The following is a 26,516-nucleotide window of genomic DNA, read 5'->3' on the forward strand; positions in this document are numbered from 1 at the left end:
TGCATTTTTTTATTTTTATGCACTTTTTATATGTGTATTTATTTGTTACGTATGTATTTACAGTAAATTTACACACAGACACAATAATAATAGTTATAATAATAAATTAACGCTAGAATTATGTATGTAGATATATATGTATATATGCGCAAACTTGCCACGCCCTGCTACTGCTGGTGTTTAAATATATTTTCCTTCCGTTTCTGCTGCATAATAGACAAGGAAAGCTTGTTGTTGCCATTTTTACTAAACATTCAACTATTAAAAAATAACACGCAATATTTTATAGAAAAAAGTGTGTGTGTGTGTGTGTGTGTGTGTTTAAAACCAACAATTACGGAATGTAAATTTAAAATTTACAAAAAAAATAAATCAATTTGCAATTTGTGTATAAATATTTGTATTATATATATAGATAAAATTTGAAAAAAAAATTATTTTGACACTGAATAAAAATAGTTGCATAATTATTTTTATTTAGCGCAATTTTCAAAAAATTTTTCTTGCACACATTGGCTATGCAATTGCAACAATGTTTTTGTTTATTTTTTTTTTTCATAACACAAACCATAACCAACCACATTCCTTTTAGGCCACTCTTCTACTTAAGGAAGTAACACATAACTGTAAATGTGCTTAAAAAATAACGAGAAATTTTGAATTTCGAATTTTTGCATTTGCAACAACTTTTCATTATAAAAGATGTTTCACTTTGCATTTTGCAACCACACACACGCACTATATTTTGCACAACACTGTAGCACTGTGCATGGAGTGGTGTGCATGTCGTTTGTTACTTATTTATATATGCTTGTATATGTATATATGTAATACGTTAACTGTAATTAACTGTTAGACGCAACCTATGGCTGGCCATAGAGCATTTCCGAGCCGGGCGGTATTGAGCTGGGATCTACGCTGGCATTAAAGTAGCTCGCTGGCGAAGCGAAGACATTTGTCAACGCTGTTGGGGCTGCTGTCAGCTCCGGGTGTCGACCAGTGGTCGGTGTTGATAAGTTATAGGGATTTTTCAGATACTCTTGATAGATGTCGTTTTCGCCGCTTTGTTGTTGTTGTTGCAGCGTCGGGTATTGCATAGCAATATTCGATGCGTAGCTCGAGACGATGGCAGGATTGTTTGGTTGTTGTAACAATGGTGGTTGTTGTTGTTGCTGTTGTTGCGTTTGCCTGCTGCTTTGCATGGCGATGTAGGGAGCACTGGTGTAGTAGGGATGTTGTTGGGTGGGTATTGGCACATTATCGGACACCGGCGCATCTATAGCGGACTGCTGAAGTTGTTGTTGTTGTTGCTGGGGTTGCTGTTGCACGTTCGCCTGCACGGTTGCTGCGTGTATGGCGCTATGCTGCTGCCCATCAAGCGCATGTTGATTGTATAAAGCGTGCTGTTGTCGTTGTTGTTGTAGCAAGAGTTGTTGGTACTGCTGCTGCGTGGCCGCGGCCTGAGCGGCAATGTAATCTGCATACTGCTGCTGCTGTTGCAATTGCGGCTCATGACTCTCTTGTTGTTGTTGTTGTTGCAACAATTGCGTGTTCGCCTCGGCGGCCGCTGGTGGCGTTTCCGGCAACTCAATAGCGTACGAATAACTGCTGTAGATATTATTTTGCACCGTGTTGTTGACAACGATCGCCGGTTGCTGCTGTGTTGCCACCGACGACGACGTGTTCGATGCATGCTGCGTTTGTTCGACAGCTGTTGGGGCGCTCACCAGCGACAGCTGTGCTGTGTCATGCACTAAATCAGGTAAACTAGTAGGCGCAGTGACGCCAGCTGCGGCGGGCAAAGCTGTCTCCGACACGCTTTGTGGCACAATGCTGGGCACTGGACGCACCAGCAGTGGCGTGTCATCCAACAACAACAGCGGATTGGTTGTGATCGGCGAAGCGGCCAATGAGTGACGCGGTGATGCGGCCTCCAAAGTGTGACGCTGAACGCTGCTCAACTGTAATTTGTAGGTTATTTTAATATTATATTTCGACATTATTTCCTTTGGCACTTACTTGCTCGGCGGAGTGTGGTCGTTGCGCGTAAGTGGCTTCCACTGCACCTGCGGACGCATGCGTAGCTGTTGCGGTGACTGGCAGCACCAATGGTGTGGGCGGCAACAGCACCGGTTGCGAGTCTGCTGGCTTTATTGCCGAAATGCTGTTTGGTGCGCTGGCGGTGTCGGATGTTGCGGATGCTGCATTGGTCATAGACATCACTTGAGCGCGCTTATCTGAAAGCATAAACAACAAGGAGGTGTGTGTGATTGGAAACATCTATAACAAAAGTTATAAGGAATGTTTGTAAACAAAACAATGAATGAAAATATAACAACAATAAACTGTGGTCGCTATTAGTGTTGCAGTCATCTGAGTAAAACAAATATTTCGACAAGTGACTTATCATAACCTCAAATTCTGCATTTATAAACGAACAAGTACAGTTGTTGTTGTTGTCGTAGCGACGGAAAACATTCCTTAAGTAATTTCGAGGAATGGTGCCGAGTTGACTGCCCTTGGTCGCATAAAAATCAGGGTCCGTTCCGGTTATTTAGGCCCCGACTGCCGTGGGAACGGTTCTTGTTGTTGTTGTAACGGGAACCTAACTCCCGTTAGGATGGTAAGGATTAGATAAGTTGTCATCGACGTCATCCAACGGTAGGCCCAGGAAACGTACTGTTTTGATGGGGTCGGACCAAAGGGAGAAGGGTTAGCAGGGCATGCAAGGAGGTAGCTAGTGTCATGCGGGGACTCATTGCACGTTGGGCTTATGTTTGATATGTCAGGGTCTTTTCTGAGTAAGTAGAAGTTTAACCAGCTACAGTATCCAGAACGAAGCTGCGCAATCTCGTTTCTCGCGGCAGCTCAAGTTCTTCGTCTGCAATGGGATGTGGTTTGACTCCAAATACGAGAAGGAGTCGTTGCAGCTGTTAATGGCTCAACTGTGAATGGCGGTCAGTGCATGTATTACGTCCGAAGTCTGGTCGGCGTTTTGTTTTTTGTCGACGTAGTTGAGGAAGGACCTCTTGATACTCGTAGGAGGCGGTTCCGCTCCGCTCTTAACGTTACTGACAGTCGGAATCTTAACGCCATGGACTGCAATATTAAGGTCCAGCCTGTACCCCTCCGTCCAGTTTGTGAATATGCCACCGACGTCATTATCGTGCAATCATCAGCGTACGAGGTGACAGAAATTCCCTCAGGCGGTTGCGGGAGTTTCGAGATGTAGAAGTTAAACAGTAAAGGGAAAAGGAAACCATCCTACACAACTCCCTGTTCAATTCTCCTCAATTTTGGAGTTTTTACTTCAAAATAGTACGGAAGATTGACAAGTAGTTCATAGTCCACCTCTTCAGTCCTGGAAAAGGCGTAAATTTTTCGATGTTCTGAAGAAGCGTTGAGTGATTGACTGTGTCAAAAGCTTTTTACAAGTCCAACGCTACGAGGATCGTTCTTTCGCAGGGTGATTTCTGGCTAAGGCCATAAACTAGCTGGGCGTTTATGACGCTAAATGTTGTGGTGGGGATGTGCACTGTTCGGAAGCCATACTGGTGGTTCGCTAGGCTCAGGTGGTGCGTAAAGGTCGGGAGTAGCAAGGTCTCAAGTGTCTTCACTACTGGGGAGAGGAGAGTTATCGGACGATGGGACTCGCTTTTGTTGGCGAGTATCCCCGGTTTCAGTAGTGGGGCTACTCTTCCGATTTTCAACACATCGGGTATTTAGGGGTGGTCAGCGACAGGTTGAGTCCCTTGGTGAAGCAGCTAACTTACTATTTTCGGAGATCTAACTCCGATCGGTAAGTTTTTTAGTCGTGGTAATGGTCAACAAGTGGGGTCATCGCAGCGGCTTTCCACAAAACACTTTGTAAACAAGCTTTTAGGAAATGTTACTGTACCAACGACTACCAGACTACTACAAGATTACCGTTCCCACGTCAATCAGATCTAAATAACCGGAACGGAAACGGCTTTTTATCAGTCCAAGGACTGTCAACTTGGCAGAATTCTGCCGCTCTAACAACAACAACACAAGATTCTCACAATCGTAAAAGCTAACGGCTTAAGGATAAATAATTTTGACAGCACATCCAAAAATGTAACATAACCTCAAAATCGAAAAATGTTATAACCCGTGAAAAAACATAAACTTGTGGATTAGTAAAATAGTAAAGGAAAGCTTTTGCAAAATTATTTCTGGAAAAGCATTAAAATATACATAAAACGTAACAAAAACCGAAAACAGAAGGAAATGGAAAAATTAAAAACATATGTAAAGAGAGAAATAAAAAAGATTAAAAAAAATAATGAAAAATTAAAAACAAAAACATAGAAAAATAAATAAATAAAAAATATAAATTTAAAAAATAAATAAATAAAAATAAAAACAACAAAACAAAAAAATACAAACAAAAATATATAAAATATAAATATAAAAAATATAGTAAAAAAAATATTAATTAAAAAATAATAATAATAATTAAAATAAAAAAAAAAAAAAAAATTTAAACAAAATTAAAAAAAAAAATATAATATAAAGTAAATAAAAATAAAAAATAAAAATAAATAAATATAAAAAAACAAAAACAACAAAAAATATATAAAAATAAGTGAAAACAAAGAAAATAAAAAAAAAAAAAAAAATTAAAAAAAAAAAAAAAAAAAAAAAAAAAAAAAAAATTATAAAAAAAAAAAAAAAAAAAAAAAATAAAAAAAAAAAAAATAAAAAAAAAAAAAACTTTTTAATAAAAAAAAATATATTAAAAAAAAAATTAATAAAAAATAGTAAAACAAAAAAAATAAACAAAAAAAATAAAAAAGAAAACAAAAAAATAAAATAAATAAAAAAAATAAAATAAAATAAAAAAAAACTAAAAAAACTAAAAATAAAAACAAAAAAAATTAATAACTAAAATAATTTCCTCTTTTAACTAGTTTTCAAAACTAAATACTGTTAGCGATAGAAAATTTAGTTATCTGCTTGTTTTTGCGCGAATTTTGAATTAATCCAATGGCACTTGGCGTTTGAGTTTCCATAATTTTCTTAGTTTCCTCGGCGCTGAGCTCGTGGCAACTTTCGCATTCGTTTGCAATGGAAAAGCGCTTTCTGGCCGAAGCACTTGCTCTACTACGCTATGGAGCTCAGGGCAGTTATGGGCCAAGTCAGCGCGCAATAAATTTATTTGGTTGCAATTTTCATAATGAAAATCCATATTTTCTTTAAAAGTATATTAATTATATAAAAACAAAAGCTTAAAATATTAAATAACGAACAAAAGCACACACACACTAATGCACACACGCAACAACGCCGACTTACCTTCATCGTGAAACAGCTCCTCCTTGATGTTGGGCAGAAATTCGCCTATGCGCTGCCACGTCAAGTCCCACAGCGGCAGCTGCAGCGTGCCGTCATCATTGTGGAAGACGCGCACCGAATGCATCACCAACAACATATTCTTCAGTATTTCCTGCATCTGTTCGGACAGCATATCGGAGCCGACTTTCATGAATCTCTCAATATAATCCAGTATATCGATCCACAGCTCGTTGAAGGCCGTGCCCAATTCAATTAACGGTGTTAGATGGTGCAAGAACACCTTCGACATAATGGTCGCGGTGCGTATGCGCGACTCCTCCAGCAGCACGATTTCCAAATGCGCCACCGAAGCGCTTTCCGGCAACAATTCGTTGAGTAGCGGGAATAGAACTTGTTGGAAGCACGACGCCCATTCGGCGCCCGACAATGTCTGCAAATCGTGCACTAGCAGCGCGCGCTGCTGCAGACACGATATGGCGTAGGTGCGCACCTCACGACGCCGATCCATGGCGAGCCGCGCAATGCCCTGCAACAGTGGACACCAGCCTTGCGCCCACAGCGCCGAGCACTGCGGCACCGCGCACTCCTCCTCGGCCCACCAACGAAAGATTTGCGCTGTGCGCGTATACAGCGTGTACATGAGGTCAATCAATTGTATGGAGAGCGTTTCGTAGCGTTGACGCAAGTCCTCCTCCTTAGCGTCGCCGCCACGTTGCTCATGCGCGTAGTAATCAGCCGCCGCATTGGATTTACGCTGTGCATCGCGTTCATTACGCTTGCCGGCCGCTTTGCGACGTTGCGCAGCCGTAGTGTTGGCCGTCTGCCTTGCCGAGAGCTCAGCGGCGAATTTGCGGCGTTGCGTTATGCCACCATCGCGGCAACACTCGACAAAGGTGCGTATGCAACGCACGCACGACTCGAAGTTGTAGGGTGTAATGTGTGCGACATTGCGCACGATGAACGCTAGCGAGTCCCAGCATTTGAAGAGCGCGATGGGCGAGTGTTCGCCCAATTTGCAATTGTAGATGAGCGGTGTGGCTGTCGGTGCGGCTGCAAACGAATTCGCCGCATTCGCCGTAGGCGGTGATTGTGGACTGTGGAACAAAGTCGAAATTAGCAAATTTTATAAAGCAAATAGTTACAGTTATAGCTATTACCGCGATTGCGTAGACAAATCACTATCCTTATTCACCAAAATCCAATTCTCGGCCGTCGGACTCGACGGATACGGACTGCTCGTGTTCGACTGTGCTTGCTGTTGCTGCTGTTTGCTTTGTTGTTGCGCTGGCTGCTGCTGCGATTTAACGCTCGCATCTGTGTCCGATATATAACCGCGATCGGGCAAACCGGAATCCTCCTCGCTGCTTAAAGTGCCCTCGGAATTGGCACCGCCGCCCAACTCAACCGCCAGCTGCGGCAATATAATGTCCACATACTCGGGTGGCACAGCGCCGGCGCCGACACATTCCAATATCGTGAAAATTATTTGCCAATCCTGTTCGGAGTGTATATTTTGTGCCGACGTCTTGAGCAGCTCGTAAACGCCGGTGGAAATTTGTCGAGAAATGCGTAAAATAACGGGAGATTTCAGCGTGAGCAACATTTTCAGTGATTGCAACACAATCGGACAGAGCTCTTCGTTGCGCATCAAGTAAATGGCCAACTTCAGCACAGCCACAATGCTGCGATTGAGCAAATATTCATAGTTGAAGGTGGTGGCACCGATTAGCAGCAAATAGATGCGGTCGCGCACATCCGGCCACAAATGCACCATGCGATCACGATTCTGTATGACTATTTTCACGAGCAACTCCATCCAGAAGACAACAACATCCTCGGCGTACGGTGTGCCGTCGTCGTACTTGGGCGCTGTCGGTGGCTTGATAAGCGCCAAGATGTTGCGCAGCAATTCTTGTAGCGATTCCAACTGCACGAATTTCGATTCTTGTATCATTTGATCTAGTTGGCATTCTTTGATGCATTTCTTGCCCAATTTGATGAACTCTTGCTCTTCGTAGGTCGGTTCGCGTTGCCCCTCCGATGAGAGATACGAGTAGAGGCTGGAGAAGAGGCTGGCCTCTTGCTTCTGGCTCGGTTTCTCCAATTTCAGCTGTGTTTTGCCGCTCTCCTCGCAGAAGTCCTCCACTTCGATTAGTGATTTCGGCAGTAATTTCAAACGGAACAATTGCAGGAATAACTCGAGTATGTGTTTCCAACCTTCGCGCAAGCAATCGCCATAGTCGTGCACCAAAGCGAAGACTGTACGCATGGCCGCCTGCGCTTTTGCATTGAAGCCGAAGCTAACCGATTGGGTGAGCTCGTTATTGGCGACGGTGGGCGCCTCCGGCTGTGACAAATTCGAAAGTGTGGTGAATTTGCAAAGGGTGAGTATGAGCGCATCGAAATTGGCGTGCAGATTGTAGTGAGCGGCAATGCCAGCGCATTTGGTGAAGCCTAGAAGAAAGAAAAGAGTGGGAATTATTTAAATTATTTTTTAAAAAATATATTTACATATATTGTATTTAATAAAAAAAGTATGATAATAAACTAAGACTTAAAAAAATAGTTTAAATAAGAAAAGTACATATATTTAAGTGGAAAAATAAAAAATAAAACAATTTAGGATATTAAAAAAATATTTTAATGAAAAAAATAAAACAAAAGCGCAAAAAAACAATTTAGGATATTAAAAAAAAAATTTTAAAGAAAAAGAATTAAAAAAAATAAATAAAAAATAAAAAAACAATTTAAGATATAAAAAAACAATTTTAATGAAAAAGAAATAAAAAAAAAATTTAATGAAACAGAATTAAAAAAAATAAATAAAAAAAAACAATTTAAGATATAAAAAAATATTTTAATGAAAAAAAATTAAAAAATTAAATAAATAAAAAAACAAAAAAAAAAACAATTTAGGATATTAAAAAAATTTTAATGAAAAAGAATTAAAAAAAAATATTTTAATGAAAAAAATAAATAAAAATAAAAAAAAAACAATTTAAGATATTAAAAAAAGATTTGAATGAAAAAAAATTAAAACATGCATATTTTTATGAAAATTTTTGAAAATATTAAAAAAAATATGAAAATATTAAAAAAATATATATGTATATATTTTTGTATGGAAATATTAAATGTGAATGGTAAAACAAAACTATTGGATACATATAAAAAAATTAGAAAATTAAACAAAAATATTTTTTTAATGAAAATCTAAAAAATACACGTAGTTTATTTTTATATTTTTAAATGAAAATATTTAAAAAAAATTAATATTTATAAGCATATTAATGAAAATATATATTTTTATGAAAAAATTAAAAAACAATACAGTTATTATGGCAAATCAAATTAAAAAAATTTAAATATTAAAATGAAAATATTTTTATGAAAATATTAAAAAAAATTAAAAAAATATTTTTTTATGAAAATATTAAAAAAATAGGAAAAATATAAAAAAATATATTTCTTTTTGAAAATATTGAAAAAAAATATTTTTTTATGAAAATATTAAAAAAAAAATTAATAAAAATATTTAAAAAAAATATTTTTTTATGAAAATATTACAAAAAATATGTTTTCTTTTATTCAAAATATGTTTTTGTATACAACTCTTTTTAACATAAAACGCTTATTTTTGTTTAAAAAATTGTGTTACATAACTTTTTTGTGAAAAAAATTGCATAAACAAATTTAACGTTAATTTAAAAACTAATTTTACAAAAAGTAACTTAAATAAAAATATTTAATTAAAATAATATTAACAGTTTTTATAAAATATTTACTGCTAAATTTTTTATTTATAGTACATATTGGAAATAAAGCTTCAAAAAATGTTATAAAGAAAAAAATAATTTTTAATTAAAAAGATTCAATAAAATAAATTTAATAAAAATTAAAGCTAATCAAAAGATAACTTTAAAGAATTTAACATTTATTCCAAATATATGTTTTGTTTAAAACAACAGTAATGAACGACTTGCGATTAAAAAAAATTTCCTTAACAAAAAGTAAAAATTTTACAAAAAAAAACTTTTTACAAAATATTTTATTAATAAAATCAAGAAATTTGGAAAGAAATATTTTTTAAAAAATCCTTTGTTATGAAAAAGTATTTTTTTAATTAAAAATTTTATTTAAAAAAATTATATAAAATTATTTTTCTTTTTCATTAAAAAAAATGTTATTAATAATAAATAATTTGATATAAAAAAATATACATTAATAAGAAAATATTGTAATAAAATATATATTTTAATAAAAATTATTAAAAAATTTTATATAAGAAAAATAACTTTATAAAAAATAAAAAAAAAATATTTTTATATTAAAAAAAAAATTATTTTTTTAATGAATTTTTTTTTTTTTTTATATTTAAAAAAATATTTTTATATAAAAAAATATACATCAATAACAATAAAAATATTTTTATATAAAATTAATATTTATATTTTTATATAAAAAAATATACATCAATAACAATAAAAATATTTTTATAAAAAATATACGTCAAAAACAAAAAAAAAAATCATTAAAAAAATAATTTTAATAAAGAAAAATCATTTAAAAAAAAAGATGCCGACTCACCACTCAGTATGCGTTGATAACCATTTTCGGAGCTCTTGTCAAACATAAAGCTGAGTGCACTCAACGAAGCACCCCATAACAAATTGAACACCTCCAAATCGTAGGCTGCATCCTGCACGTATTTATAGCCGCCATCTGGGCCCAAACCACGACGCAATAGCACCTTCCACAAGTAGTTCTCACGCACCAGACCCGTTTGCTCAGCGGGCATGACAATTTCTTCATTTCTGCGCAATAAAAATGGTTGGAATAAACAGAAATTCAACAAAATAAATAACAACAAAAAACCCTTACTTGATTGCATTGAAGACGTTTGAAAGCATCTCCTGATCAAAGTCCACGCCACCATTCAAGCCACGCAGATTCTTGAGAAAGTCCTCCTGTGTCATGGGCACATTCAAACGCTTCGCATTCAAATTATGCTGATCCATATTCAACATAATGATGGCATAAGCCAAGCTAAAAGCAGCATCCGTATTGGCGAATGGCGCATTATTTTGTTTCTGCAAGTAAATTGAAAGGAATTAATATAATTTTATTTAGCTAGCGTAAGTGGGACACACGCACATGCCAGTGATCGGCAAAATGTTCGAGTACGAGAAATATGAGCGGCGCCTCGCCCGGCAAACGGAAAGTCTCCAAGTACAAACGCAACGCTTGATCCACGCGCAAGCCGGCAAAATCGAAGGAGTCGACGAAATTCATCAAAATCTTCGAATCCACATTCTTCTTCTTCGATATGTACTCGCCAATCATCTTTTTGTCTAAGCCGGGATTTTCGCGCAAGAACAAGGCCACCTCCATGGGATCCAGTTGCGCGCTGAGTATGCCGTGTTCCTGTAAATACAGTATGCCCTTATCGGGACGTTGATTGAACAACTCGGTGCCCTGTGTGAGCACACGCTTCTTCTGCTTCACATTAGCCAAGTATTCGCGTGTCAAGCCGGCATTAGCTATGCCACCGGCGCCGAGGCGTAAACGTGATGAGCTATTAATGAATTTGGAGATATTTTCCACAACCGATTTGTTGTCTTCATTGTTGCTATCGATAATTATGCCCTCCAACTCGGAGTTATGACGTGAGTGACGACCGGTGGTTGTTACTGCGCTTGCGCTTGTGCTGCCATCTTCGTTATTGACGAGCTTTGAGGCTATGCAATTCTGCTCAATATTCTCAATAACCGATGACAGCGTGTCTAGCGAGATGATGTGTGTGCTGTAGACAGCATTGGTAGCGGACAGTGTGTATTTGGAGAGCAAGTTAACCAGGCCCTCAAACAGATCGGTGCAGTATAAATCGCAATCGTAATTAATATAGAGTTCGGAGACGAAGCCTGGTATGCGCCACAATTGTAGCAGATTGTCGAGTGCCAGCTCGCGCATTTCATAAGGCGTTTTTGGACTGTCGCTCGCAATAATCTCGGATAGTCGCTTGAGATATGCTTCCAGCTGGAATTTCAAGTGGCCGCGCAGCGATTCGAAGAGCAGAAAACAAAGCTGCAAATCGGCGGCGAAAATTGTTAGACGCTCGGAGTTCATTAACTGTGAAGAAATAATAAAAAAAAGTAGTAAACACTAAATTTTTATATATTTAGTTGACTTACAGCGAAAAGATTTCTGCACAAGTCATCCTTGACCAACTCCAGCAACGTATCGTATTTACCGATGTTATCGGCGCCCACTTTGAACGCCACCGTAAGCAAACTCAAACCCATATGTATCATGGTATCGGTATTTTGTTTGTCCAATGGATTGCACAGCAGTATGAGAAAACGGAATAGTTCCTGTATGCATGGCAAGCCATAAGGCAGCAGCGATGCCGTGCCCTCCGAGCCATCAAGCGAATTTTGTTGTGTGAAACGCACGCCAACTGAATTTATATACTCACTGCTGCCGCCACTATTCGACTGCAAGCAGTTCTCTTCACCTTCTACCAGCGTTGTTGATGTTAAGCTGGCGCCAGCATCAGCGACCGGCTGTTCGGCAGCATTTAATGGTTGTGTTTGTGCAGCGCCTTCAACGACGTCTGCCTGCTCTTCACAATGCTCGACATTTATAGACGGCTCTGTTGTTGCTGTAGTGCCATCAGCATCAACAATGCCTTGTGTTGTTGTTGGCGTTTGTGTAATTTTTCCCTGCATATCGAGTATATTGCCCGCCGGTGTTGCTGGCGTTGTGGCTAAGGGTAGCGCTTTCGTGTGTGGCACCTGTAAATGTGGAGTTTGTGGATCTATACCAGCAGTGGCTGATAATTTACGTTCCGAGTCGGGTTTTGTATTTTCGCTACCACTTCTTGATAGTGTATTGGCAGCTGTTGGCGGCTGACCACTTTTGGATATTTTCTTGCGTTGTTTATTTTTATTCTGATCCATTGAGGTGGCTATCATTTGGAATTTGCGCAATACATTTGCCGTATTACGATCTTCGGAGAATTGTGGTAGACGCATGAAGAGTAGATAAACCATATCTTTGAGCGCTTTTTTAGCATAGCGTCGCAAAAGTTCATTGAGTCGCGGTTCAAAGCAAATTTTAAAGCAACTGAGCATTACTTCGCACACTGCCTCGTTACTCAGCACCGAACCCTCGGGTGAACGCATAAGTGTGTGCAGCACTTCAACGACACAAAAGAGTGTAACACCATCTGAAGACTGATCGGTTCCCATAAAGCGTGCATGCGTGACGGCATCAACGATATTCTCTACAGTTACAGCGAGATTGGTTGAGGTGGGGTCTGGATGTATTAAAACAAAACATATTAGTGGCAATAGCTATTTGTATAATAAAACATGCGTACCGATTAAGCCGGATGAAAGAAATTCATTGATTGCCTCTAGCGCCAGACTAGTGACAGCGCCGGTAGTCTCGTCGGTACGTATTACTTCCAAGAATGGCGCCAGAAATATATTGGGCTCTATTAGTCTTAAATCTTCCACATTTTTTAATATTTCTTTAAGGTTAACGAACATTTTCATTAAGCCATCCTTTTCTTCATCCTAAAGATAGTTGAAACACACAAAAAAAAAAAACACCATTGAAATTAAACATATGTTCGTTACATATATAGTATATACAAATGTTTCCTACTTACCACGTAAGCGGCGGAGTTCCAACGGGTGCCACGGCGCATGGCCGTCATAAGCGTGGACATCTGTTCGCGCACCACGAAGATTCCATTGCCGGGTAACGTCATTTTTATAGAATCTTTTATGAATTGCTTACGATTTTCTTCTCAGCCACGGAAATACCCGCAGTAGAAGTATAACACACACACAAACACACTTCCTCTTTAGCAATACAACTGGCGAGCCTATAAATCGTTGTGGATAATATAATTCGTTTTTTGCCTGCTGCTTTACAAAAATTGATGCTTATTTATTCTTGAACATTTTGTATATCTACAGAAAACTATTGATGAAAATATACAATTTTTCCACGCAGCCACGACAATTTTTACTCGATAGACAAATAAGTGATGACGTTTCGTTAAGAGTATTAAGTTGACAGCTGTTTATTGATGTATTGGTATTTGAAATGGCAATGCTAATGTGAAGCAATGTTCTCACCACCAGCGGCATAGCTGGTATTTATTTTGAGCTATAAATTAAAAATTAAATATTGTGGGAAAATTATTTGGATATAATTGGAATATGTTGTTAAAATTTGTTTGTTATTTTGTAAAGATTTATGTTATTAATATTTTTACGAATATAAAAACAAATTTTCTCAAAAGATTGCAACTGTTATATTTACATATGTTATTTTATGTTATGTCAGCACTTCAGCTCATGATGATTATAAGTGCATGAGTACAAAAATTGAGCCAATATTTTGCTGTTACTTTACTCTCTATATAACTTAACAAAAAAATTAAATAAATACAATTCTAACAAAAAAAATTTATTATCAACAAATTTTCGAAAATTTTATTCTACCAATTTGTATAAAATTATGCCTTCAGCTGCACTGACAGAGAAGTCTGGCAATATTCGGGGAAAAATGATAGATGAAAGCAGAATTTCATTTTCTACGTTGGAGTTTTTAATGAATTGTGAATATAAACGTGTGAAAAGTGAAAATATTTATAAAATATAGCTTTTTATTAATTAATTATTTCATTCCACGTCCCTACAAACATTTTCCCGTACGTCCTTTGACCAAACAGAGTCGCAGCTAAATTTTAAGGAGCGCTTTGGACACGCAATATGGGAAATTCTGACTCAAAATTAAACTTCCGCAAAGCTATCGTACAGCTCACGCAGAAAAACCAGAAAATTGATGACACTGACAATCAATTTTGGGACCAGTTTTGGTATGGACATCAAACAACGTTAGAAGACGTTTTTGCCTTGGTCACATCAGCAGAAATACGAAATATACGTAATGATAATCCGGCCAACTTGGCGACGTTGTGTTACAAGGCCGTTGAGAAGTTGGCCCTGGCAGTAGATAACAGTTGTCGTACGCATGTAGAACAGCAGTGTGTGTTAAATTGTGTGCGTCTATTAATACGAATTCTACCGTATATTTTTGAGGATGAAAAATGGCGTGAGTTTTTCTGGAGTAGTCTGCCTACGCGAAATACGCCCACATCTGCCGATGCAATTGAAGTATTACGTGAAAATTCGCCACGCCTTACTAGCACACAACCTGTGCCATTGGCACAATCTTTAATCAACGCTTTATGTGATTTGTTATTTTGTCCTGATTTCACTGTGACCGCTACACGTCGTGCAGGACCCGATAAGGCGGAGGAGTTGGCTAATATCGATAGTTGTGAATACATTTGGGAAGCTGGTGTGGGTTTTGCGCATTCACCACCGAAAAATGCCAACATGGAAAAACGGCGCACGGAAATTTTAAAACTTTTACTCACCTGTTTTTCGGAAACCATCTACAGTTTAACGGATGAACCTAACAGGTGGATCGCTTATTTTACCTCAGCCGATAATCGACATGCGCTACCACTCTTCACCTCACTGCTGAATACTGTGTGTGCTTACGATCCGGTCGGCTTGGGCGTACCCTATAATCATTTGCTATTTCAAGATACCACTGAACCGCTTGTGGAAGCTTGTCTGCAAATACTTATTGTAACATTGGATCACGACATGATAATACACCAACAGCAACAATTAGAGTTGCGACGCCAAATGCAAGGTCTAACAACAAACACAACTACACCGCCTGCAGCTAACTCTTACGATGACGGTTTCGGGGATAATTTGTTTATTAATTATTTATCGCGTGTACATCGCGATGAGGATTTCCATTTCATACTGAAAGGCATAACGCGTTTGCTTAACAACCCACTACTACAAAATTACCTACCAAACTCAACAAAACGCCTTCATTGTCATCAAGAGTTGCTTATACTATTCTGGAAAGTATGCGACTTTAACAAGAAATTCCTCTACTTTGTTTTAAAGAGCTCCGATGTTTTGGATATACTTATACCAATATTGTATCATTTGAACTATTCACGCGCAGATCAATCCCGCGTGGGCCTTATGCATATTGGTGTTTTTATACTATTACTACTCTCAGGTAAATTCATCTCCCTATTGGTTTAACAGTATATTAAATTCATTATAATTTTAGGTGAACGTAATTTTGGTGTACGCCTTAATAAACCTTACACCGCTACCGTACCCATGGATATACCAGTATTCACTGGCACCCACGCTGATCTTCTCATAACGGTTTTCCATAAGATTATTGCCACTGGTCATCAGCGTTTGCAACCGCTATTTGACTGTCTGCTCACCATACTGGTGAATGTATCGCCATATCTAAAGACTTTGTCAATGGTCGCTAGCGTTAAATTGTTGCATTTGTTAGAGGCTTTTAGCACGCCATGGTTTCTGCTGTCGGCGCCCAATAACCACCATTTAGTTTTCTTCTTATTGGAAATCTTCAATAATATAATCCAATATCAATTTGATGGTAATTCCAATTTAGTTTACACAATCATACGTAAACGACACGTATTTCATGCCATGGCAAATTTACCATCGGATATGGCTGGTATCGCGAAATGCTTAAGTGGACGTAAGGTCGGTAAGTTCAGCATACCGCCTGTGCCACACTCAAATGCATCAGCGCATCTCGCCACATTGAGTGGTGGTCGTCAATTAGATGTCGATGTCGATGACGAGGAATGTGAATCCGAGACTGAGTCTCACGATAAACAAAGCGATGCACAAGGCGAAGGAAATATATTGGCAGCATTACCCGCTGAACCGGGTACTTTAAAGACGTCTTTGCTGGAAACGCCTGCCATTAATCAAATGACAGAACGCGAGGCTGCTCATCCAAGCAACGAAGACTCACAAACGCCCACCGTCGATGGTACCTCAGACATTACACAGTTCGAGCAAACAGGCAATCGCACGCCAACTAGTCTAAATCGTAATGATATTGCGCGTCGCAGCAATACATCGCTCAATTCAACCGAAAGCAATTCCATACCGAAGGAGCATCAAACACGTCTCTCGGTGGCCACGCGCGGCAGCATACGTATGGTTCCGAATGCAACGGGTGATCACTGGACACCTACACCAGAATGGATTGTATCATGGCGTTCAAAATTACCTCTGCAAACTATTATGCGTTTGCTACAGGTGCTCGTACCACAGGTGGAGAAAATATGCATCGACAAGGGCTTAACTGATGAATCGGAAATATTAAAATTTTTACAACACGGTACACTTGTAGGTTTGCTACCGGTACCGCACCCAATATTGATTAGAAAATATCAGGCGAATGCTGGCACAACCGCCTGGTTTCGTACGTACATTTGGGGTGTCATATATTTGCGCAATGTAGGACCGTCTATATGGTATGACACGGATGTGAAACTTTTCGAAATTCAGCGGGTATAAATTGCATAAAAACTGACTATTTGCGAACGTCTATAACTATTTAAAGGTGCAATTGGCATAACAGCTGTTATTATTGTTTTGTTTATTTTGCAATCATTTATAAACTAGCATTCCAAAAATGCTTTGGCTACACGGAAGCGCCTATAGTAATTATTATTTATTAGTATTTTAACTATATTATGCCTGAAAGTTTTAAAAAATGTCCTTTTATATTTTAAGAAATTATTTTAAAGCTTTATAGTGTGTATTAAGTGTCTAATTAAATAATTCCTTAAAACTAAAGTTTGTATATAAGAGAAAATGACAATTTCGTTTAAGTTTATAATATTATTAAGCTGATAATATGAAAAAAAATCTTCATAGAAGCTAGCGCTAGATGCGCTTTTAATTTATTTTATATTCTTTTTTTTGTTTATTTACATTTGTTTAAAACAAAATTAAAGGATACAAAAAAAAAAAGAAATTTAAAAGTTAATTTAGAAAAATTATGTTGGCTATACACATATTGAATTTATACTAAAGTTAATACATATACATATATAAATATAAATAAAATGCAAAATGTAGTTCACGTATAACATATAAATAACTTAAATTATGCAGTTCCCTACTAAACATATACGTACATATACACTAAAATATCTACAATGCAAACGAAAAACCAATAAATAACGAATAAATCAAGATTTTCTGCAAATTTGAAAAAAAAAAATCAAACTTTTCTTATTATCAAAAGAAATCTGTTAAATGTATTGTATTCAAAATTAACTTTTAATTTTTTGCTTTTAACAACTAATTTTTAGAACATTCTTATATTTGAAATAGACAATCGCAACACAATTTATCGATGTTTGTTATCGATAAGAGAATACTGTGCCATCATTTGAATCGCTTTGACAGCTGTTTTTACCAGCTGTTAGCTGTAAGGAAATAAAGAAACAAAAACAAAAGTGAAAATCAAATTTTATCGCGAATTTTCACCACAAAAATATTTACTTAAAAAATGAATCTGCTGCTACAGAGATCAACAAGAACCTTACTCTATTCTTTGGTTCAACAAAATGTGCAATTAGCAGCTTTTGTGCGTACTAAAAAGACAAGTGCACCGTCACCCGCCAGTAGTGCAGGAGTTGCGCAGCAACATATCACGAATCCTTTGTCCAAAATAACACTTGTGCAACCCAATCAAAGTATGACAGTGACAACGTTTAAGGAGGCACAAAAATTAGCCAAACGTCGTGAGTTGCATTTGGTTAAACAACAGGATTTCGATACAAAGACGCAACGTGCTGTTTACAAGTATTCATAAAAATATAGAAATAATAACTATAATCCACCAATTGTATCAATATCTACTTATAGGTTGGTTACCGCTGCCGAAATGCTTTCTGAGGATGTGGATGAGAGCGCAGTAGATAAAAAGAACAGGTGATACATTCGGCTATACTAAATATATTCGTATACTAAAACCAGTACTTGCATTTTCTTTATTATACAGCACCGAAAAAAAATCTGAAAAATCTCTCACACTTGGTTCGCGCATAACCGAACATGATTTGGCGTCACGTTTGAAACACATATCCAAATGGTTGGCGAAAAATCACGAAGTCTGCGTACTCATACAAGGCAGCCCCGATGATATTGGTAAATGCGAGCGTATATTGAAAACTATTGAACAAAGCGTTAAGGAACCGGAAAATATTGGACGAATTGTACAGAAACGCATCAAGGGTTCACATATCAAATTTAATATTTTACCCGTACCTAAGCCAACAGGCGAAACAGTGACGCAATCATGACAAGTAATGCCCGTGCTTCGGAGCCAAATATTAACCGGTGCACGGTGCTATTCCACGCAGCTACTTACGCAGCGTGCTGCGCAAATATCGCAAGACTTTACTAACACTAAAAGTCTTAGCTCATCATTTAGTGATGAAAACAAAAAGCCAGTTATTGTGTTCGGTATTTTCACGGTTATGCTATTAGTTTCGAAATATTTCTATTGGTTCAAGTTGAAGAAAAGCAGTAAAGCGCAAAGATAAAATATTTAGTCGAACTTCATATTGTTATTTAAAATGCTCGCGAATTTTAATTTGAAAAGAATGCATAATATTATTTTTAACCTAACCTCAAAATTGTAAATTGCTTTAAGTTCAAGGAAAGTAAATATAAAATAAGCATATGCATATGTTATATAATGTGCGTTATTGGGATTGCGGAGATACCTGGGAAATTCGAGAATAAAAAAATATTACAAACGGACCAAAGATAACAGATATCAAGGGGCTGAGTCTCAAGGATAAGTTCTTTCCCAAAATTGATGATAATTAACTCGAAAATAATTTTTTGAAAAGAATTTTCTTGGAAAATCCTTTTCGTATAAAAATAAAAACCAAGACCTTTTCGGTTTTTGGCACACGTCCGTGACTGCCGTTAATTATGTTAAATATTTACGAAATATAAATATTCGAAAAATAATCAATTTGAAAATTAGCTAATGTATCAAAAACAAAAATTCTTACAACTAAAACAAATTGAAACAATCATGTCTTAAGTAATACCTAAATATCTAGATTTTTGTTTCAACGCGTTTGGCTGGTAACAGCTCTGTTTTTGCTTGCGACGCAATAAGAATTGAGTTCTCGGCGGCCGACACGTCTCCTCACACGCTTCTAAGGTGGTGAATTTATTTTTATTCCTATCACACTTATCCGCGGTAAAGAGCATGCACATGTCCTCGCAATAACTGTAGAACCAGTAGTTTTTCAAGGCTATTTTTTGTGGACAGTTATACACTTTGATCGATTGAAGGCAATAATATGGTATTTTGGACTGCTTATTGTCAGGCTCCTCGTCATCAACCGGATTTCGGCGTGCATTAGGACGGCGGTTGCTGCCACGCCCTTTCGATCTGCCAAAATAATCTTCTTCCACTTGCTCCTGCTCCTCCTCCTCCTCTTCGTCTTCATCTTCATCATCCTCTTCATCTATTTCCTGATTTGGTCGGTTGCCACCGCCACTGTACCGATTACTGTTACTAAATCGACCTGGCGTTCGGTTGCCAGTATTTTCATCTTCATTAGGTTCAACTTCGTCAACTGTACGAAATTCACTAGAAGCACCTTTACGGCGTCCTCCTACATTATAACGGTTGTTGTAACCATAACGATTGCCATAAGTATTCGCTTCCTTATTAGCATCTTCATCTTCTTCATCAGCATCTGCATCTTTCTCGCCTTCTGCTTCATCCTCTTCTTCTTGCGCTTCTTCGCCCTCCTCATTCTCGTCATTATTTTCACTTTCTTGTTCCTCTGCATTGATGGGTCTCATGTAGCCGTAACGATTACGCCCACGACTTTGTTGCTTGTTACTAAATCCTGGTCGTTGTGGCTTTTCTTGTGCTTCCTCCACTTCATTTTCATTTTCAGCTGTTTTCTCATCATCCTGTTCGTCCTCGTTCTCCGCTTCAGCTTCAGTGTCACCTTCATTTTCCTCCTCTTCCGATTCGCCTTTTGCCTCATCGTTGCCTCCATCTAACTCCTCTTCTTTCTCTACTTTTTCAAAGTCATATTCGCCATACCCATCGCGGTCTCGCATTCGATTTAAGCGTCTTTCGGCTCTGCCACATTCTTCTCCCATACATGTGCGATCTTGTCGTGTCTCCACCTCACACTTGAAAATTTTGGCCAAATCCGGCTGTTTGTAAACGCGCGTACGAAATTGCCGACCCTCTCCGCATTTAGATGTGCACTCGGTCCATGCAGTCCAAGGGTGTGTGAAACATTCGCGCGGCACGTCCACATTGTTGGCTGTAAGTATTTAAAATAAAAATTATTCGAATACTGCGTTTCCAAAAACTATTCACAAACTTACATTCTTCATCCTCACACAAACGTTCATAAAGTCGTTGACGTTTAATCTCTAATATTGCTAAAGGTTTAATTTTTCCGCCATTCTCGTCGAAAAATGGCGAGCGCGGATCATTTGGCAAATCGGAGCGTATACGTTGTATAACCGCGGCCGGAATTTGTGGCTGATCTGGCGACTAGAAGTGATAACTAAGCAGTCACATAAATATATCGTGAGATTATATATGTTCGAGTTACCGTATAAGAAGGTCCCGCATCGGTGCCGATATCCCACGGATATAATGTTACAGTTTTCTGTTCAAGCCACGTACAATTGCTCATGCAGAGCTCTAAGCCAGAGACACCGACAATCCAATCGGGTGATGGATCTATTTTGGAAGCTAATGACAGCAGATGATGTTGCGGATCGGCACGTATGGAAGCCATAGATTGCCCGTTCAAGTTGGGAAAAGCCGGACCACGCGCCTTAATAATGGTGCGTATTTTGCCTTTCTACGCAGGACATAATATTATAAATACTCACTGAGAAATACATACATATTACAAGTACCTTAAAGTTATAACTGAACTCGCGCTCCAATGTTTGCGCCGCACCATGCTCCGCAAACTCTTTCATACCTTGACTGGCCAGTTGCCCATATTCCCAAAAGCGATAGTCCTCCATATGCGATGAGCCTATAATGTCACTGAAACGTGTTATCCAACCTTTTGAAGGGAAGTCTTTCGGATGATGATTGCGCGACCAAGTGCCTTTGAAAGTGAGCTAAACAGAAATTTACCACTTAGTTAACAACTTGAAACTTCAGCGCATTCACCTTTTTGCTCACCTCATAGCGTGCCTCGTCGCAAGCGCAACATTTATTTTGATTCTCACTCAGCGGCGCACTTTCCACTTCGTCTGTGCTTTCCTCACAAATCTGGCGCGTTAGGCCGCCATCGTCCATGTGCCAAACTTCACGATGTTGCAACAGTGTGGTGCGTATGAGTATACAACCGCTGCCTGGTTTATCCGGCGCCACCCACATAACATCGATGCGCGCCTTCGGATTCGTATTTGTACTCTCCACCATATTTATACAATTGGGACTGTAGCGTGTCTCCACCGGATCTATCAGTTCAAAGTGTCCAAGATCTTGTGTATAACCTGGCTTGCCATCTTTACTCTCTAGCGCAAGTTTGAAGCTAATGAAACGCAGATCACTGTAGGCTTGGATTGTGACTGTGTGTTGGTGGGAAGTTGGAAAAGAGAAAAAAGTGTAAGTTTAAAATGTTTTTTCGTACTAATTGGAGCTGCTGAGAAAACACATTTCCACGAAGTTTCGTTCCCATCACATAGAAAGTACAGGGAAGTAGACATGAGGCAGACGTTGGAGCACGTCCTCTGCTTAAATACGGCCTTATCTAGAAATCGGCTTGGATGTCTGGGAACTGCACAGTTCAAGCGACTGAATGAAGTTTCGAAATTAAATATCAAGTCTCTATTAATCGTTGATATCCTGCACGTCGTAAACTTTAGCTCTTATTATTAATGAACTCCATCCGGCATTTTAAAGGACATTTTTTTTACTAATTGAAAAAGCTGAAGAACTAAATTTCCACAGAGCTTCATTCACCGCACATAGAAAGTACAGGAAAGTGGGATTAGGAGAGACTCTGAAGCACTGGAGTCCTTCCACAGTGGAAGCTAACCTAAACTTCGTTCACATCAGCCTATTCAGTGTACCGATCAATTATCACTTTATCAATTGAAAAAACCATTCATGAACTCTGCAGATGAAGTTCTAAAGAAAAGCTTTGACCAGTGTTTCGGACTCGATATGTGATTTACATTTACGGCAACGCAATTCATACGACCTCAGAATGAAAGGACAGTGACAAGATCTAGAAGTGAAGGTACTTAATGTGTAATTGCGGACGTGGAGTTTGATTTCCCTTTACGGCGAAGTTGGAACTCGTTTGAAATGAAAAGTTGTAGAGCAAAATAGAACCAACTTTCATATAGATATTCGAGTATTCAGAGCAAAATCTACGAGACATTTAAAGCGGCAATTGAAAATACGAAGATCTAGAAAGCACTTTGTTTATAAACAAAAAATCCGCGTCAAAAAATACATACATACATTCGGATGTAAATAAGTTTGTGTGTAATCAAAGGAATTGATTAAGCGCCCTTGATTTTTCTGAGGTCTCAGAAATGTAGTAATTTATTTATTACCTCATCGTAAGTGTGTAAGAAAGTACGACTGTACGGAACTTTATTTGTTTAGAATGCTAAGCGAGGGTGGTTGGATAATTCTGTATTTCTTTCGGACCGTTTTTTACTTTGTACATTATTGAAGTCGTGAAGAAGAACCTTCGTTGCAAAGTAGGCTGAAACTTCACGTTGTCATAGTGAAAGATTGCTTTTTCGTTCGCTAAATCTGGTCGTCCGCCTCGAGCGTTCCAATGAGTCATCGTTGATCTATTTATCCTGTGACTTCTAAGGTTGTTATTTCAACATATATCTCTACACCATTTACGATTCATTGGCATTTAGTATTATACTGATAGGTGTACCCGATGTCGATCTTTTAGGGTGAGTTGCGCAAGTTTATAGCTGAGTTCCACTCAATTAGTGGCATCAACTCAGCTGTGATGGCTATCATCTTAGATGACTCAAGCCCTTTCATTTTTGGAATATATCGGCGAAATTCAGCTCTAACGACAGTTCCCTGGCTATTCGCACTTAAATAAATTTTCATAAGCTATTTTTTATGAGATTTCGAGGGCAAGGTTTTGCGGAAGTTTTTTGTTTTTGGAGCTTTGCGCATTGGCAACCGCGAGTATCGGATTCGATGGAACGATTAACTGTGCGAGTTCGACGACATTGACATAGTTCAGCGAATTAAGAGACGGCGGCTACGTTGGCTAGTTCATGTCGTCGGAATAGACGAAAACACTCCAGCTGTGAAAGTATTCGGCGCAGTAACCGCCGGGGGAAGCAGAGGATGAGCAATAACTCCATTCCGTTGGAAAGACCAGCTGGTGACGGACCTGGCTACACTTGGAATCTCCAATTGGCGCCTAATTGCTGTTGTAAACTCGGCTTAAACCGCGTAAGCGCTGTGTACGCCAATAAGGAAGAAGCTATTTTCAAACCTAGCAAATCGGCGTCTTCAACATATTTTATTCAAGCATTCCTCAGTTAGCAGCAGTTCTTTTCAGTGCATTTCAAAAAATTATTAACCTATTGCACTACCCTCATATTTCGTACAGCCTTCTAGCAAATACATAATATGAAATATGCGGCGTCTACGCCAGCCAATTCCAGTAAACGCTTGATAAGCCAGACTTTATACTCCAACAACACTTAGCAACTATTTTGAAATTTATATGCACCGTATGCATAATATACAATATTGTCTTGCCGTTGGCGCGATTTCTATTTCGTAATTTTCAAGTTCACGGTTCGTCCAATCAACTCTGATAATGTCAAAGCCGAATTTCAATGCACTCACACACATTATTGATTAGTTTTTATTGTTGTTTCTTTGCTAAAAACACATGAATTGACCGGATATTCGACAAACACTTCTACCAACGACACTCACCGTTATATGATTGTCCCAAAATATAGGTTTGCGGATTGTCACTAATTGTGACTAAAAAATTCTCATCTACCGGCATTTTGTCGTTATTTGTATTTGTCGGATAACGGCTACATATTATCGCCACCGACTGCCTGACGGCTATAAGTAACAGTACGTAAATGGCTTGGAGCCACAGCATTTTCACTAAAACTGTTGTTTATGCGATCGATTTGAAAAGTGAACTGAACGGCTCGGATGCTGTTGAGAGCGCTTCAAGTGAAGATTGTGTTTTTTGCAAAAACAAATGGTGATAAGTACACAGTGGGGTCCACTAAAATAAGGACCAAACAGAAAAAAAAAATATTAGAGACGATACAAACGAGAATAAGTATTCAAAAGTGGCTTAAACTTTATTGCTTCTGAAGGAAAGTGGGTGTCATATTATCCACCATCAAGTCTCTAAATTATGCCGAGCTCAGTCTGACATGGTACTGATATAAACTAAAATTAGAAGATGACGCCAGATATTCTACTTAACCGTATGATTTTATCCTTCATATCTTCTTAAATAGCTTTGGAATCATTGGACAGTGTAGATCAGCTCTAAATTTAGTACTTCATTGATGTTAGGTCCTGTCATTAACGTTACCTAACGAAGGTACTCCAAGTTTATGTTTTATTTCTATTTTGTGTCGGAGATGTTGAGCGGATCGAAACAAGCCAAAACTTTATAGAGCTCTCGTGGTTCTATGTTGTTGTTGTAATAGCATACCATACCAATGTTTTCGAATATGCCACTGAAGCGATAGCCTTTGGATAGACATAAGGCGAATTTCGTACGACGACATTGACATAATTCAGCGAATTAAGACCTCCACTCCGTTAGAAAGACCAGGACCTAGCTATACTTGGAATATCCAACTGGTGCGAAACACGAAAAGGAAAAACGACTGTTGGCTATAACCGCGTAACGACGTCTACGCCAATAAAGAAGAAGAAAAAAAGCCATAACGCTAAAACAATAATCAGGTGATCAAATATCAGCACAGAACTTGGATCAATCGAGCTGTACATAGTATTTCATTTAACTTCGCTTGAAGCGTAGGACCAAATTAAAAGCGTTGAAGTCAGTCCGACATTTTGCGAAGAGAGATAAGCTATTTAGATTAGTATGAGAGCCCTTCAAGTCGGTTTCTGCCATACGTCGGACGTCGGACGTCCGCAATTCCTAGACCCTTGTGGGCTCTGTAAATCCCATTGTCCCCAAATTGTCTTCATTTGATTGTTAGCTCTATAGATAGTTCGTTGGTTTTTTGGAAATAGATCTTTTTTAGATATGATAAGAGGCCACCAGATACTTAAGATTTTTCTTAAACACTAGTTTGCAAAAGACTGCAGCTTAAGGACCAGTATTCATACGTATAAGAGTACTCTCTTCACACTGGAGTTAAAAATACGAAATTTAGAGCTGGCTGAGACAGATTTACATAATCAGATGGTGTTTAACTGAGCAAACGCACCACGTACTTTGTTTATGCACTCGCCAAGCTTATTTAGATGTCATTATTTTTACTGCCAGTAGAGCAATATCATCCGGGTAAGACAGTGCTTTCAGATGTTTCATGGAGCACCGTGTTTGTTTATTCTTCCTCTTCCTTATTGGGTTAGACAACGCTAACGCGGTTATAGCCGAATTTACAACAGCGCGCTGATCTTTCTTCCTTTTCGCTGTTTGGCGCCAATTGGAGAATCCAAGTGCAGCCAGGTCCTCCTCTACCTGGTCTTTCCAACGTAGTGGAGGTCTTCCTCTGCCTCTGCTTCCCCCGGCGTATTTTCATCCATTCGGATGACATGTCCTAACCAGCGGAGCCCTGTCTCTTAATTCGCTGAACTATGTCAATGTCGTAATATATATATTCTCTCTCTCGAAAACTCGTAATGCCGACTCATCAAAAGTTGTCATCGTCCATGTCTCTGCACCATATAGCTGGTCAGAAATGATGAGTGACTTGTAAAGTTTCGCCTTTGTTCGTGGAAACTTCTCAATTGCTTACTAAGTCCGAAGTAGCACCTGTCGTAAGAGTCTTATAACTTGAAGGGCCCTGCTTACACATAAGGAAACTTGGTATTTATGTCTTTAAAGGTGTACGGAAACATGTGTGACGTAACTCCATTTTAGTTTTCATAGCATCTTCATTAATGACACAAGTGATTCGACTCCTCTGCCCACCACTGTACTATTCAATTGAATCTTATAGAAAATAAGAGGGGCCAGTATTGCTGATAAGGCG

At 38.3% G+C, this 26,516-nt stretch overlaps 4 protein-coding genes across 5 annotated transcripts; 2 read left to right on the forward strand and 2 right to left on the reverse strand.

Annotated features, from left to right (window-relative positions):
- LOC126754766 (Golgi-specific brefeldin A-resistance guanine nucleotide exchange factor 1) lies at nt 1-13,387 on the reverse strand. The gene is made up of 10 exons (XM_050466869.1): nt 12,995-13,387; nt 12,701-12,899; nt 11,511-12,637; nt 10,474-11,448; nt 10,201-10,409; nt 9,907-10,133; nt 6,477-7,773; nt 5,320-6,413; nt 2,020-2,237; nt 1-1,961 (listed from the first exon to the last, which is right to left on the reverse strand). Exons 1-10 carry the CDS (start codon nt 13,094-13,096, stop codon nt 864-866), a joined length of 6,546 nt encoding a protein of 2,181 aa, XP_050322826.1. The 5' UTR covers nt 13,097-13,387; the 3' UTR covers nt 1-863.
- A 513-nt stretch (nt 13,388-13,900) lies between these two features.
- LOC126755458 (protein HID1) lies at nt 13,901-17,471 on the forward strand. The gene is made up of 2 exons (XM_050468038.1): nt 13,901-15,450; nt 15,505-17,471. Exons 1-2 carry the CDS (start codon nt 14,109-14,111, stop codon nt 16,785-16,787), a joined length of 2,625 nt encoding a protein of 874 aa, XP_050323995.1. The 5' UTR covers nt 13,901-14,108; the 3' UTR covers nt 16,788-17,471.
- Nucleotides 17,472-17,692: 221 nt separating this feature from the next.
- On the forward strand, nt 17,693-19,063 carry LOC126755322 (uncharacterized). The gene is made up of 3 exons (XM_050467796.1): nt 17,693-18,086; nt 18,150-18,215; nt 18,286-19,063. The coding sequence occupies exons 1-3, from the start codon at nt 17,791-17,793 to the stop codon at nt 18,584-18,586; spliced, it is 663 nt and encodes a 220-aa protein (XP_050323753.1). The 5' UTR covers nt 17,693-17,790; the 3' UTR covers nt 18,587-19,063.
- Nucleotides 19,064-19,187: 124 nt separating this feature from the next.
- LOC126755320 (spondin-1-like) lies at nt 19,188-24,454 on the reverse strand. Of its 2 annotated transcripts, none has more exons than XM_050467794.1 (6): nt 24,247-24,454; nt 21,484-21,875; nt 21,207-21,419; nt 20,894-21,148; nt 20,661-20,832; nt 19,188-20,596 (listed from the first exon to the last, which is right to left on the reverse strand). In XM_050467794.1, exons 1-6 carry the CDS (start codon nt 24,422-24,424, stop codon nt 19,338-19,340), a joined length of 2,469 nt encoding a protein of 822 aa, XP_050323751.1. In that variant the 5' UTR covers nt 24,425-24,454; the 3' UTR covers nt 19,188-19,337. The 2 variants fall into 2 exon arrangements, with proteins under 2 accessions (XP_050323751.1, XP_050323750.1); XM_050467793.1 differs by having other exon boundaries at nt 21,472-21,875.
- Between the last annotated feature and the right edge of the window lie 2,062 nt (nt 24,455-26,516).

This window comes from Bactrocera neohumeralis, chromosome 4, assembly GCF_024586455.1.
Source record: "Bactrocera neohumeralis isolate Rockhampton chromosome 4, APGP_CSIRO_Bneo_wtdbg2-racon-allhic-juicebox.fasta_v2, whole genome shotgun sequence".
Lineage (NCBI taxonomy): Eukaryota > Metazoa > Arthropoda > Insecta > Diptera > Tephritidae > Bactrocera > Bactrocera neohumeralis.

What these genes read in the sequence shown, in the direction of transcription:
- LOC126754766 (XM_050466869.1), bottom strand. Translation starts at nt 13,096, where the DNA reads ATGACGTTACCCGGCAATGGAATCTTCGTGGTGCGCGAACAGATGTCC. An exon ending in TCTTTCATCCGGCTTAATCG is followed by an intron (nt 12,638 to 12,700) that starts GTACGCATGTTT and finishes TAATACATCCAG; the next exon opens with ACCCCACCTCAACCAATCTC. An exon ending in GACCACACTCCGCCGAGCAA is followed by an intron (nt 1,962 to 2,019) that starts GTAAGTGCCAAA and finishes TACAAATTACAG; the next exon opens with TTGAGCAGCGTTCAGCGTCA.
- LOC126755458 (XM_050468038.1), top strand. Translation starts at nt 14,109, where the DNA reads ATGGGAAATTCTGACTCAAAATTAAACTTCCGCAAAGCTATCGTACAG. An exon ending in TATACTATTACTACTCTCAG is followed by an intron (nt 15,451 to 15,504) that starts GTAAATTCATCT and finishes TTATAATTTTAG; the next exon opens with GTGAACGTAATTTTGGTGTA.
- LOC126755322 (XM_050467796.1), top strand. Translation starts at nt 17,791, where the DNA reads ATGAATCTGCTGCTACAGAGATCAACAAGAACCTTACTCTATTCTTTG. An exon ending in ACGCAACGTGCTGTTTACAA is followed by an intron (nt 18,087 to 18,149) that starts GTATTCATAAAA and finishes ATCTACTTATAG; the next exon opens with GTTGGTTACCGCTGCCGAAA. An exon ending in GCAGTAGATAAAAAGAACAG is followed by an intron (nt 18,216 to 18,285) that starts GTGATACATTCG and finishes TTTATTATACAG; the next exon opens with CACCGAAAAAAAATCTGAAA.
- LOC126755320 (XM_050467793.1), bottom strand. Translation starts at nt 24,424, where the DNA reads ATGCTGTGGCTCCAAGCCATTTACGTACTGTTACTTATAGCCGTCAGG. An exon ending in TTTGGGACAATCATATAACG is followed by an intron (nt 21,876 to 24,246) that starts GTGAGTGTCGTT and finishes ACCAACACACAG; the next exon opens with TCACAATCCAAGCCTACAGT. An exon ending in GCTATGAGGTGAGCAAAAAG is followed by an intron (nt 21,420 to 21,471) that starts GTGAATGCGCTG and finishes ATTTCTGTTTAG; the next exon opens with CTCACTTTCAAAGGCACTTG.